We start from the raw sequence: 13,532 nt of genomic DNA, 5'->3' as shown, positions 1-13,532 counted from the left end.
TTTTTTTTTTATGTTAATTTGACCAAGTGTCTGTACTTTGTTTTTTGTTTTACTTGAGTGCTGGGCTAGACTGGGAGGGCACACACTATTCCAGACAGGGTCTAGTACAGCAGCGTCACTGCTTGTCTCCCCTGCCCTGTGCTGGGGTTGCCTTTGCCTGGCACATACTGTTGTTTCAAGACTGACTGGTGTTCCCAGGTTGTTTTCTCTCCTGTTGCTCTTTCCACTCGGTGACCTTTCATTTCACACTAGAAACTGTCCCAGGCTCCATCCCCAGCCGTGCTGGGGTGCAGAAGCCTCGTCCACATCTAACCACGAGGTGTATTTTTAACATCGCGTGTCCAGACATACCTGATGGACGAGATTAGGGATTTGGACTGGCAGCCTTTTGAGTGTTTCTCTCATTGTGCGTAACGTGATTAGAGGGGAGATGTGACAATGCAAAGCTCATGGAAATGAAATTGGGTTGCCTGTGGCTACTGCAGACCTTTGCCTGGGAATAGGTCTTGTACCACCTAACATAATTTCTTTGTTAAACATGTTCCCAATAAAATGCATAACTGTCAATTAAGAGAAATATTGTCATCTGATCCTTTAGTATATGCAATTTAAAATGGGGATTGAGATAATTTTGCCTCTTGCCTGACTGCAATTGAGGAGAGACTTAGGTTTTTTTCATCTTACAGATAAGAAATGTTCCCTTATGCTGAGCGCTTGTTCCCATGTGCTACCTCAATCAGATTAGGCTGCCTTTCTGGCAAGAATGTTTAGGATGGTGCAGGCAATGTGACGATGTAAAGCTCAGAGGGACACACCTCCTTTAAATTGGTCTGCTCGCTTTGCTGGGTGTTATCTGTAGTCAGTGCAGGACCACAAGGATGCTCCAGAAGTTTATCCAGAGGCAGTAGTTCTCGGCGACTTAGGCTATTTCCTCCTGCAGTAGCAGCAGAGAGACCAGATTCCGTTTAGAAAAGTGCTTTTAATTATTTGTTTCTTTGTTTTTCAGGGTGCCTCTTTTCTACGTGCCTTTTTGAATACCTCTGTAGTGAAGATGTCTCACCCCATGAACAGCTCCATGTTGCCAGCCACCCATCCTCCTGAACATCAGCACTCAACGGCAGCCCCAGAACACGGGCACGGATCTGACATGATGATGATGGTAAGTAGAAAAGTCATAATTAACCGGAGAGCTTTTCCTTGTGTGTGGTTCAGGGTGACTTGTCTTCTTAAATACTAGGCTCTTGAGAATCAGAAGTTAAACTTACTTTTGGAAGGCGCCAATCAGTCCAGTTAAAACACAGACCCCGTTGTGGTTCTTCTGGGATGAAGGAGTGGCATGAGGTGATGTGCAACAGGACATATATTTCAGAGCTGGAGGTCTTTGGAACTTGGTCTTTTTTTTCAAAAACCTTTCTAGCAGCCAGCCTGGTGTCTGCTGTCTAGCCAGCTACAGGCAGAAATGCAAAGTAAGCATTTACCTGCAAGAAATGATGGTTCTCCAGGGCTGTTAGCGATAGGAAAAGCCTTAGCTGGCACCAAGAAGATTGCACGCTATTATGATGGGTTGTGGTGACCTGCAGGTCACCAACCTCTGTGCCTTTTTCCTCTTGAACTTTTAAGTACATGCTTGGTTTGGGGAGTGAAGTGCTAGCAGGGCTGTGCCATATGGGCGTTAAGGCTGCGTTGGTCCTGAACCCTGCTGCTCTCGCTAACTGTGATTTAAACCAGTTGAGACCTGTGCACGCTGGCATCGCTGGAGCTTTGCAGAGATCCTGGCCAGAGTTTCCATGGAGATGACTGTAGGATCTGGTTTTGTGTGTGGCCTGTTCTAAGGACTTTTTCAGCTTTTTCTCCCTTTTCTAAATGCTTTTGGAGTGAGTTTCACGTTATTAAAACATCACTCTTTATGGTTAAACTTTGGAAGGAGGGGAGAGAGTGTTCAATTTCATTTCAAATGAGGATATACTCAGGAGCATATTTTGCAAACCTTCAGTTACAGTTTGCCTGCCAGCTCTGTGCTGCAAAGAAGGAATCGAGAATCACTGCTTCGACTTCTGTTGCAGACAGTATCGGAGCAGGAGAAGAGAGGACTAGAACAGCCTTCCCCTTTGAGAACATGGCCCAGTACAAAGCCCAGTACTTTGGCATTGTCACTGATGCAGCCCGGCATTGTCACTGATGTCCTTGTGAAGTTCTTCATATAATCTAGCAGCTTTTTGGCATTGTCTGATCCATTACTTCCCATATATATGTCATTTCTTTACAAGTGGCAATTGCTCTTACCTTCCATGGATAGTTACAGGACCCTGCCTTACCCTGCAACTGTAAACTGTCATTAATTGCACAAGATTTTGAATTAATGTTGCACATAAGACTGCCAGGAAAGGAAGTAAATAGGTACAGCACCTTAGATAATAGACTGAGTGCATTTTAATGTTTGCACGTTCCCATTCCTCACTCGCACCAATAACAGGCTGTGTTTCAGCTGTGGTTTATGGAACTGGGCTGTAACGCTCTTTGGTTTGTGCGGTTTTCGTTTGAAATGTAAAAATGTTAAGTTCATTAAAGAAATGGAAGTATTGTCTAAAAGACTTTTTAAAGTAATTTCTGCTCTGAGTGTAATGAATGTCTGCTGATTCTTACGGAGGCTGAAATTAATCATCATTCTGCTCTTCAGCAAATAACCTTAATTAAGCAATGGGGGGAGTTCAAAGAGGAGTTGCTGTAGCTTAGTGAGCACTTTACATGTGAAAAGCCTGTATGTGGCTGTGGTCAAGACGTGCTAAACCGCAGTGTGTTTGCCTGGATGGGAAGATGATATGAACTCCAGCTGCCCAGGGGATCACTGGTGTCTCCCCTTCCCACAGCATTCCCAAGCCAGGCTCAGGAGCCCGTGTTTTCGCCCAGGGGAAGCTGCAGTCCTGCTTTTTATATATAATACTCCTTGTTGTGCCTGTAGCTAGGCCTCTGTTTCCATTGTGTCTTAGGAGGTTCTGTAGGACACAGTAGTCTGCCTGCATGGTGCAGGATGGGACCAGAGGACTGAGCTATACAAGCCCTTATCTGTACAAGCTCATGTGAGGTCAAGGTGGGGAGAAGAAAGTGCCCTGGACCCCGGCCCATGTGTAGTCTTGGGGGACCCAAGGATGAGCTCCACAGAGACATCCCCCATCCCTAATTCTGATGCAGAGCAGAAAAGCAGCTCCAAAAGCAAGGAGAGGGCACTTTTCCATAGCAGGTACCGTGAAGGACGGTGCCTTCTGCCCAGCGCACTGCCAAAGAGCTGTGCACTAGAACTGGAACCCGCAGCATCTTTAGCTGTGTCTCGCTGGTGTATGTTACTCTAGAATTACTGAAGAGTTTCTTCGGGTCTGTCTGGTGGCCAACTGAGATGACCTAAGTTCTCGTAACAATATAAAAACCTTTGCTAAATCTTACAGTGAGCTCCATCTCAAGGTGAGCTCTTCAGGCTCATCTTGATGTTCTTTGTTTTTGGGCAGGCAATGACTTTCCAGTTCAGCTATGAGAATGTGCCGTTGCTGTTTTCTGGACTTACAATCAATACTCCTGGAGGTTAGTAAAACTGTCTTGTCCGGTCCAAACTAAAAGTTTGCAATTGATTAATGTTTCAGGAATTACCTTGCTATTTGTGCCAAAAATATGCAGGCCCACTGCATTGAGGCTGTTTAACATGGCATCTGTGCGGTGAAAGAACGAACTTTGTATAGTTTGACAATTTGGCTGGTCTCATTAGCAAAAGTGATTGCTGGTTTCACTTCTCAGGTGAATTTCCAATTAGGGGATGGATTAAATATTCACATTGGCCATGTGCAGCTGCGTGTGCAGTGCCCAACCATGGCCTGCGCAGTGTGACGTGGTTGTTGAATCCCACCGTGTCCCTTCTGACGTGGTTTTTGAAGGAAAGGTCTTCTATTCCACAGATACAATACTGTTTTTTTTGCTCTTTTGTCAGAAATGGCTGGTGCTTTTGTGGCTGTCTTCTTCCTGGCCATGTTTTATGAAGGCCTTAAGATTGCTCGTGAGTGTCTGCTCCGTAAATCCCAAGTCAGCATTCGCTACAACTCCATGCCGGTGCCGGGTCCCAATGGCACTATCTTGATGGAGACGCACAAAACTGTTGGGTAAGAATTTCCCTTCATTCTAAAACAAATTTCTTCAGTAGCTGAAAAAGGCAAAAACTGGGACAGAAAAAATGTAATGCAGCCAGTGTTACTCTCTGCAAGGTATATTGAGTCCAGACTGGGACACTGCTTGATGCTCGGGGACATTGTGCTTGAGTCACTCGGCCAGCTGTTAGGATGGGGGATGAAAGGAGGAAAGCAGAAAGGGGTCAGATAAGCTTGGTTTTTACCCCAGAGCAGTAGCAAACACATTTGGGGAGTTCCCAGGAACAGAATTTGGGTGTTATAGCCAGCGACCCCGACAGAAAATACAGAGGATCCTTCTGTTGACAGGTAGTCAAAGCCTGTACTCGGAAAAGAAGCCATTCTGCTTGAATGTGGGGGTAAAATAACCTTGTAGAAGTCTGTTTCTCAGCTAAAAGTTTTCTCCTCCCGGCGAGTACCACCCTTTCTTTGTTATCAGTCAGCCCTGTGGGGGAAAACACAGTTACAAGCGAGAGCTGCACGCAGAAGTCTGTGTCCAGCCCGCTTTGTTACCTCCTCTGCTGCGTCATCCCCACCTTGGCATCCGGGCAGCCCCAGAGCCAAGTTTCCTCTCGGGGGATGTGCGTTTGCCCGGCTGTGTCTCGCGGATGCTGACCGTTCTCTGGGGTTTGTGTTCTCAGACAGCAGATGCTGAGCTTTCCTCACCTCCTGCAGACCGTGCTGCACATCATCCAAGTCGTGGTCAGTTATTTCCTCATGCTGATCTTCATGACGTACAACGGGTACCTCTGCATAGCGGTGGCGGCGGGGGCCGGGACGGGCTATTTCTTCTTCAGCTGGAAAAAGGCGGTTGTTGTGGATATCACGGAGCACTGCCATTAACGCCGGGTGCTGCCCAGAAGCCCCACTGCTCTCCTGAAGCGCAGCCATCACGAGGACTGGATCATTCCTAAGCTGAAAGAGAAACAATATAAAGAAAATCAACTGGAGTTCACCACGAGTTCCTAATGGGGGCGTAGGGATGCGAGGAGCTGGGGGGGTGCTGCTCCCCCTTGCTGCAGGCTGGCAGCAGGGCTGACTCTTGAGGGTCCCGTGGTAGCCATTCTTGGCTAGGATTTGCTTTATTCTTAGATTATGCCGTGATTGAAATTAGTTGGCTGACAGAAATGTAGAAATTATTCTTTTTTTAAAAAAAAAAAATTATTTTAAAATTGTAAATGCTTATCTACGAGGGTTTTATGAACAGTAGGTGAAGATCAAAGTTGCCAATGGAGCCTACGTGTGTGAACAGCTACTTTAATTTTACTTTTTTTTCAATATGTACATAATGCCGGGGGAGGAGACCTCCTGGCCATTGTGGCTTTTGGGGCCAATGACGCCTTCTGTTGCAGAAGGACTCAGCCTCCGAGGAAGACTTGGTGCTGCACATCAGACACGCTCGGCTGTGTCCTGGCAAGGGAGTACGTGACCCGTGTGCTGCAGGGGGTCTGGGTGGCTCTGTCCTCCAGGCCCATCAGAGTACGATGACTGGTGTTAATCTGCTGCTGTTTCCAGCAGCTTCGCTCAGCTTCGAGTGGGAACGTTTGGGTTTGGCTGCTTTCACTTCCCAATCATGGAAATACACGGAGTAGACACGGGACAACAATTGCGTATTTACAGGACAAAAAAGATTTTAAATAAACCGTTGAACCCGCGCTTACTTCATGTTGAATTGCACCTGGATGGAGCTAGAGCTAGACTTTCGATTTACTAAAACTAGTTCTGTAAATCAGGCAGGAGTTAAATAATGATTTCATGACACTAAGTCTAAAATGTCTGAAGAGGGCGTTCGTGATTGAGATAAAGGAAATAAAACAACCGTGGTCCTGTAAAGGAGAGGTGTGGGGAAGAGAAGAAAGAAAAGATAGGACTGCAGCAGCCTTCGGTCTCTTCTCAGGTGAAATTTGGAGTAGCTTGGGCTGATTAAAGAGTATTCCTGACCCAGATGACTCCTCTTTGTCTTAATAATCATGCTGTGACCATGTTAGCTTGGAGGTGCAAGGATTATCAGTGCCAGCGGTGGAGCACAGTAAAGAACTTTGCTCTGGGTGCTGAGAGCTCTACACACCACAGGACGGGCTGTGACCCGGGCACAACCAGTGCCCTGCACGCCCAGAGCACACTTTGGGTTTGCTAGGGAGCAGTTTTGGTTTAGCGCTTCGTTATTAAACTGCTGCTTGTTGTAGGGAATGCCCAGTTTGTGCCAGTAACTGGCTGAAAGGGAAGACGGAGGGATTTTGGGAAGGGCGCTGAAAAACAAGCATCGTGTTCAGACTGGGACTGGTGCCTGGGATGTGCTGCAAGAGCAGGGAATCCTTTGGAGATGAAAGTAGGAGTTTTCCCTCCGGAGATGCTGCCGGCCATGCCGTTAGGGGTAGCTGTGTAGGGAACGCTGATCTTTGTGACGAGGAATTACATTTCTTTAGCCCAAAAGCCTTACAGGGCGAGGCCCATCCCCGTCTATGGGGGTTCTTCTGGGCTACTCCGCCAGCCCAGAGCCCCCCCTCGCCCTCCCACCCTCTTCGAAAGGCAGGAGGAAATCAGTTACTGGGGCTATGAGGATCTTGAATTGCACCACCTAAAGTCTGCTGGCCTGGGCTGATGCCATCAGTTTGGACATCTTGTTCCTTTGGGCAGTGCAAACACAGAATAAAAGGAGAGGGGTTAAAAGCAGGCTTAGGTTTCAGAACAGCTGCTTTCTGTAGCAAATCAGCATCTGTGTGAAAGAGGCGAAGTTATTTTCATGGAAGTTATTTTCATGGAAGAATTCTAGCCAGCTCCTGATGAGAGATGGGAAAAGCTCTTCCCCAGTCTGGTCTTTGCTGGGAGTTCTGGTTGTAACGGGTTGGGAAAGGACATACCAACGCCCTCTCTCTGCCTCTCTCATGGAGGTAAAAATCTTCTGTGGCCTCAAAGCGATCACGTCTCTCTGTGAGAGCAGAAAACAGACCCTTCCAGTCCCTGTGAAAGCCGTAAGGAAATCACAGCACTTGTCTATGATTCTGTGATTCTAGAATTCAATTATCGGGGCGCTAGCTTTGATTCTGTGATTGTCAGAAACTTGAGGCAGTGAGGAGCTGGAGATGGTGGTTTCACAACCATGGTGGCGATGGTTCTGAAAGTTTTACGCTGCAGGGGCTTGGTCCCCGAAGCAGTTCAGAGCCGACGCTGCCAACACCGCTCCCATGGGTTTCTCCTGAAGGAGCTGGAGGTGTGGCCGTGTCAGGGATGTCTGGTTATAGTCACAAGTGGCTTTGTGTGATGACACTAATTACATCATATACCTCTTGCTGTGTCTTTCTCCAAGACAGAACCTCTGCTTGGCCTGATCTTGCTGTCACCTTTTAGCCACCTTTCCTTGTATTCAAGTGACCAGACTTGAATTCTCTGATTCCAGTGATCAGGGAGGGATGATCAGGCAATAGCTGTGGCTTTTGCAGTATAAATTCGGTTCTCGTTAGCTTTTCTGCCTCACTCTACATGTAGCATCTGTGCCCTCGAGATTGTTTCCCTCCCCTGAGGACGAGTATCTCTGTCTTTGAAGGTCTCCTGCCCACCAACACGCAGGAGAGGAGCTTTGGCCAAGCTTTCTCTTGGTTCAGTGTTGACAATCCAGAGGACCCACCTACCTCCCTGTGTCCCAGCCTCCCCCCGAGGCACCAGATGCCACCGGTTGTCACATTCTTGGCCCAGGTCCCCGCTCACATTGCCAGAGTCCGAGCAAAACCTGGCCTCCCGACTGATGACAGAATTCTAGTGACCGCTTTTGTGCGGTCCCATCCTTTTAAAGTTGTCCTGCTCACACTAAACTGGCATTAGGTAGTGCTTGGAGGGAGGTGAGGACTCTAATCATGACGAGACTTGAGTAAATGAAATTCTTTTGTCACTACACGTGTAGCCTGCTTGGGATGTGATGTCCTGCCTCCCTTTGTACCCCGCCACTTGGTCTCCACGCGCTGTGCCTCTGGATCATCACCTTGGCGGAAGCACACGCAGTATCCGGGCTGTGTCCAGCAGCTGCTTTTATTGTTTTTCTTCGAGTGCCTTTTCAGTTTGTCTGGAGCCAGTCCCACCAAATCCAGCAGGATTTCTAGTTTTGTTTACAGTGGACTGTCGTTTTTTGTTTTTCCTCTTGCTCTTTGTGGAGGTAACTTGTCTAATGTTACTGTGAATATCAAGAATCTCCTGTATATAATTAACCAATAAAATAGATTGCATTTTACTGTGGTGGGTGTGTGTTTTGGAGACAATCCCCGGTGCTGGGAGGAGTGGAGCCTGCCGGCTCTCGCTGCAGCATTGAAAAAGTGACTCCAAGTGTGTCTGCTCTTATCAGCCTGGCCGTCCCCAGCCCTTTTTCTCTGGCAGGACTCTTCTGGCATCCTGGGGTGCATCAGGAAGAGTGTGACCAGCAGGTGGAGGGAGGTCATCTTCCCCCTCTGCTCTGCCCCGGGGAGGCTCCATTTGAAGCACTGGGTCCAGTTCTGGGCTCCCCAGTTCAAGAAGGACAGGGAACTGCTGGAGAGGGTACAGCAGAGGGCTACAGAGATGATGAGGGGCCTGGAGCATCTCTCTTACAAGGAAACTTGGGTCTGTTTAGTCTGGAGAAGAGAAGACTGAGGGGGGATCTGATCAACACCTATAAATACCTAAAGGGTGGGTGTCAGGAGGATGGGGCCAGGCTTTTTTCAGTGGTGCCCAGTGACAGGACAAGAGGTGATGGGCACGAACTTGAACATGGGAAGTTCCATCAAAACATGAGGAGAACTTCTTTTGTTCTTTTGTTGTTTCGGGTCCAGCAGAGGGCCACGAAGATGATCAGAGGGATGGAGCACCTCCCCTGTGAAGACAGGCTGAGAGAGCTGGGGTTGTTCAGCCTGGAGAAGAGAAGGCTCCGGGGAGACCTCATGGCAGCCTCCCAATATCTGAAGGGAGCCTCCAGGAGAGCCGGAGAAGGACTCTTTGTCAGGAGATGTAGTGACAGGACAAGGGGTAATGGTTTTAAATTGGAAGAGGGGAGATTTAGATTAGATACCAGAAAGAAATTCTTTCCTGTGCGGGTGGTGAAGCACTGGAACAGGTTGCCCAGGGAAGCTGTGGATGCCCCGTCCCTGGAAGTGTTCAAGGCCAGGCTGGATGGGGCTTTGAGCAACCTGCTCTAGTGGAGGTGTCCCTGCCCATGGCAGAGGGGTTGGAACTCGATGATCTTTAAGGTCTCTTCCAACTCTAACCATTCTATGATTCTTTCCTGTGAGGGTGGCAGAGCCCTGGCAGAGGCTGCCCAGAGAGGTGGTGGAGTCTCCTTCTCTGGAGACATTCAAACCCTCCTGGACACGTTCCTGTGGGACCTGCTCTGGGTGACCCTGCTCTGGCAGGGGGTTGGAGGAGATGATCTCCAGAGGTCCCTTCCAACCCCATATCATCCTGTGATTCTGTGCCCACCGTGATGGTGGGAGTGAGCAGCCAGGGCTGTGTCCGTCCCTGGGTGGCTGGGGACGGGAGTGAGGAGCAGCATTCCCTGGGCCTGCCCCAGCCACCAGCAACGAGCCCTGACACTGCTGGAAGGGGAATGTGGGGAGTCACTGATGCACGAGTTGCCTTTTAGTCCAGTGTGTGGGGAAAGCCGAGATGGAGGGAGGAATTGCTGCCTCCCAGATCTGCTTTCCCCTACAGAGGGAGGAGTTGAAGGACAAGAGTTTTGGGGCGCTCTAATAATGAGCCCCCTCGGTGCGTGGAGGTGTCTGTGTACAGCAGGGAATAGCCCTCTCCCCCCCAGTTTTCTCTGGTTGGTCTTTCTTCCCCTGTGCAACCGGAGAATGTCTGGAACCTGCGGAGACGTTTCCCTGTCAGGCCTGGGCCGTGCTGGGAATAGTGGAATAGCAGAGCAATCCCCGGGAACGGTACGTGGTGCCAGACTGGGAAAGCAGCTCTGCTCTAGGCCACACTGTGGCTCTTCCAGTTTGTAAAGTTTACATTCTGTACATGTCCCCAGCCCGACATGAAACGTGATGCACCTACAACACCTGAAGCATGAATTTAACAAGTCCGGTTTGGAGCATCGCTTGAGACACTGAGAAAACAACTGACTGCTGTGCTGGAAGGTGGTACCAAACAGTCCCAGCCAGGACCAGAGCCGGCCTCCAGTTCCATCCCAGTGTGGGCTCCAGGGCTGCTCCACCCTGCTCTGCTGGAGGGAGCGGAGTTTCTGAAACACCAACGCGCTGCTTCAGTCTTTATCACAGAATCAGGGAATTGTCAGAGTTGGAAGGGACCTCTAGAGACCATCCAGTCCAACTCCCCTGCCAAAGCAGGGTTGCCCAGAGCACATCACTCAGGAGCATCCAGGCGGGGCTTGAAGATCTCCAGAGAAGGGGACTCCACACCCTCCCTGGGCAGCCTGTTCCAGGGCTCTGGCACCCTCACCGGAAAGAGGCTTTTTTCCTCATATTTGAATGGAACTTCCCATGTTCCAGCTTGTGCCCGTTGCCCCTCGTCCTGTCACTGGGAACCACTGAAAAGAGTCCGGCTCCATCCTCCTTCAACCCACCCTTTAGATGCTTGTAAGCGTTAATAAGGTCTCCCCTCAGCCTTCTCTTCTCCAGGCTAAAGAGCCCCAGCTCTCTCAGCCTTTCCTCATCAGGGAGATGCTCCAATCCCTCCATCATCTTTGTTGCCCTACGCTGGACTCTTTCCAGTAGTTCCCTGTCTCTCTTGAACTGGGGAGCCCAGAACTGGACACGGTATTCCAGTTGTGGCCTCCCCAGTGCAGAGTAGAGGGGGAGAATGACCTCCCTCCACCTACTGGCCACACTCTTTATACCTTGCTCCCTTCAGGTCACCTGCCTCCCTGCCAGACTCCCGTTTGGGGCTCTGCCGTTATCTCATCTCTCATCCCGTGCCCGGCTGATGGTGGGACAAAGGGCGGTTGTAAATCCGGGTTCGTGCTGGTTAGTCTGCTGCAAATCCATCCGCCTTGCCTGCTTTTTACAGGACACCATCTATAAGGAAATACTTGGTGACCTTTGATCCAAGCAACAAGCGTCGCTGGAAACTACCTGGAACTCCGCCTCGGGGTGACAAAGCGGCGCAGCTAGGGTGACGCTGAATGGAAATGAAATGGGTAAGTGTCGTGGTTTCAGCCTAATTTACCAAAACCAGACCGACAGATGGCCCTTCCCCCCCCCCCCCCCCCAAAAAGAGGAGAGAGGAGGAGAAAGAGATAAGGAGATTCAGAAGTTTAGAATGAACTAAACTACTTTAATGAAGAATTAATATTAAAATAAAAATAAAGAAGAAAATAATGAAATAGATACAATATATACAAAACCGTGTCAAGCTCCCAGGATGACAGTCACGTCACCGGCAGGCACTGGGGAAGTCCCAGACTGGACTCAGTGACGAATGGGAACTGGATTCCAGCTCTGGAGTCAGGAACACACGGATCGGGATCAAAGGCAGATGAACAGAGTCCTCTCTGGACGTTGGCCATTGAAGAGCGTTGACCCTTTGATCCCTCAGCTTTTACACTGAGCATGGGGCAGATGGGATGGAATACCCCAGTTGGTCAGGTTTGGGTCACCTCTCCTGTCCCCTCCTCCCCACAGATGGGACCTCTCTACGTTTTTTCCGTTTCCGACCCCCTAAGGGGGCAAATAACGAAATTGGCTGCCCTTGGTTGTTACAGCAATAAGGATAAGCAAGAGTCTCCCTGCACACCATTCCTTGGCACAGAGCACAAACACTGGTCTTATTGCTCTGAGAATGAGCAGTTTTCTCCACAACACGCCGTTAATTTCAGAGAGTTAGAGGAGGCCTGGCTAGGATGGAAAGTTACAGAACAGAAAATTGGTTTGGTTTTACTTCAAACTGGGACAGTAAGTGTGAAGGGAAAACCGCTCCATCCGAAATACGGGATATTATTCTGCATCCGTGTGCCTGGTGCGTTCTGCCACATCCAGGTTCGCAGCCTTTCCCTGCTAAGGGCCCGCTCCGCATCCCAACCGTGACAGGGGTGGAGAAGCCGCCTCAGGGAAGCGTTTGGGAGCAGCTGGGTTGAGCAGACGCGGGGGCTCTGTTTCTGACGGCCTCAGGGGAGAACAGAGCGGTGCCCAGAAGCAGCACTGCCCGTCACACCCAGCGCTGTGACACCCGCTGCCCTTATTCACACCGGCTTGTAAAACACTCGGCAGATGCTCTCCAGCATCTTCTCCTTTAGCGGGGTCACCGGCTGGTAGGGCTGAAGGTTTCAATGAACACGTTCCACTGGCTTATTTTTAACATTATTAAATGAAAAGATCCCTCCGCACAGGCAGTGTTTTACCTCCTCACCGTATCAGGGCTTGTGGAGGTGAAGGAAACACGGGTGGCCTTGGTGTTCCCACCCCTGCCTGCATGGTCTCCACAGCCATTTAAAGCAGCTCGTGTGATTATTTTTAAAAAAACAAAAAAAGAAGACATATTTATTTAAAACAAAACACTTGGCCGAGGGGCAATCATTGGCGTGTTAACCAGATAAACTAAAAAAAAAAAAAAAAAAAAAAAAAAAAAGGACGAAACCAGGAGAAAGGAGCGGTGGGAGGCCCGTCCCCGGACCCCCAGCCGGCGGAGGGGCTGGCGGCTCCCCCGGCGCCGTGTTCTCGCCCCGGTGGGACCGGGCCGCCGCCGCCGCCGCTAGAACTCGAAGGTGCCGAAGTGGGCGGCGCGGCCGCCGGCCTTGGGCTGCGGCTTGTACCCGATGCGGTCATTGATCATCTGCTCCCGGCTCTTGTGGTCAGCGCCCAGCGCCATGGCCGCCGCCTCCTCGCCGGCCGCCGCCACCTCCGCCTCCTCCCGCTGCTTCTTGCGGCTCTGCGGGGCAAAGGGGCCGCGTCAGGCCGCCGCCGGCCGAGGGGTCACCGACCCGCCGGGGGCGGCCGCGGCCGGCTCCGCTCGCACCTCCAGGTCCTTCCGGATGCTCTCGAACTCCTCGATGTCGTCCAGCTTCAGCTCCAGCCGTGTCGGCTTCCGCCGCAGCATCGCCGCCTGCCGCTGCCGCCGCCCCGCCTCAGCCGCCGCCGCTCGGGGCCAAACACCACCAGGCCGCGCCTCCCAGCATACCCCTCTCCCCGCGCCACACCTCCCGGCGTGCCCCGCGCGTCCTGCCGCTAGCGGGCACTGCATCTCCCGGTGTGCCTCGCGCCCGCCCCCCTCAGACACACTTCCCGGCGTGCTTCGCGCGTCCTGCCACTAGCGGGCACTGCATCTCCCGGCGTGCCCCGCGCCCGCCCACTCAGACACACTTCCCGGCGTGCCCCGCGCGCCCTGCCGCTAGCGGGCACTGCATCTCCCGGCGTGCCCCGCGCCCGCCCCCTCAGACACACTTCCCGGCGT

The 13,532-nt window shown here is 50.9% G+C and overlaps 2 protein-coding genes across 3 annotated transcripts in view; one reads left to right on the top strand and one right to left on the bottom strand.

Moving 5' to 3' along the window:
* SLC31A1 (solute carrier family 31 member 1) overlaps positions 1-8,381 on the top strand; it is a 29,174-nt gene extending 20,793 nt beyond the window's left edge. For both annotated transcript variants that reach the window (XM_074161171.1, XM_074161169.1), the window contains 4 exons: positions 1,007-1,159; positions 3,501-3,573; positions 3,974-4,142; positions 4,808-8,381. In XM_074161171.1, coding sequence (XP_074017272.1) covers positions 1,052-1,159; positions 3,501-3,573; positions 3,974-4,142; positions 4,808-5,009 — 552 coding nt within the window. In that variant the 5' untranslated portion in view covers positions 1,007-1,051 and the 3' untranslated portion in view covers positions 5,010-8,381. The remainder of the gene's footprint in view (positions 1-1,006; positions 1,160-3,500; positions 3,574-3,973; positions 4,143-4,807) is intronic.
* Positions 8,382-12,833: 4,452 nt separating this feature from the next.
* CDC26 (cell division cycle 26) lies at positions 12,834-13,178 on the bottom strand. Its single transcript, XM_074161304.1, has 2 exons — positions 13,098-13,178; positions 12,834-13,010 (listed from the first exon to the last, which is right to left on the bottom strand). Exons 1-2 carry the CDS (start codon positions 13,176-13,178, stop codon positions 12,834-12,836), a joined length of 258 nt encoding a protein of 85 aa, XP_074017405.1.
* Between the last annotated feature and the right edge of the window lie 354 nt (positions 13,179-13,532).

This window comes from Numenius arquata, chromosome 19, assembly GCF_964106895.1.
Source record: "Numenius arquata chromosome 19, bNumArq3.hap1.1, whole genome shotgun sequence".
Classification (NCBI taxonomy): Eukaryota; Metazoa; Chordata; class Aves; order Charadriiformes; family Scolopacidae; genus Numenius; species Numenius arquata.
This window is presented reverse-complemented; position numbering and strand designations above follow the sequence as displayed.

Excerpts from the sequence above, each read along its gene's own strand:
- CDC26 (XM_074161304.1), bottom strand. The coding sequence starts at position 13,178 with ATGCTGCGGCGGAAGCCGACACGGCTGGAGCTGAAGCTGGACGACATC. Across the intron at positions 13,011-13,097 it reads GCATCCGGAAGGACCTGGAG|AGCCGCAAGAAGCAGCGGGA; the intron begins GTGCGAGCGGAG and ends TTTGCCCCGCAG.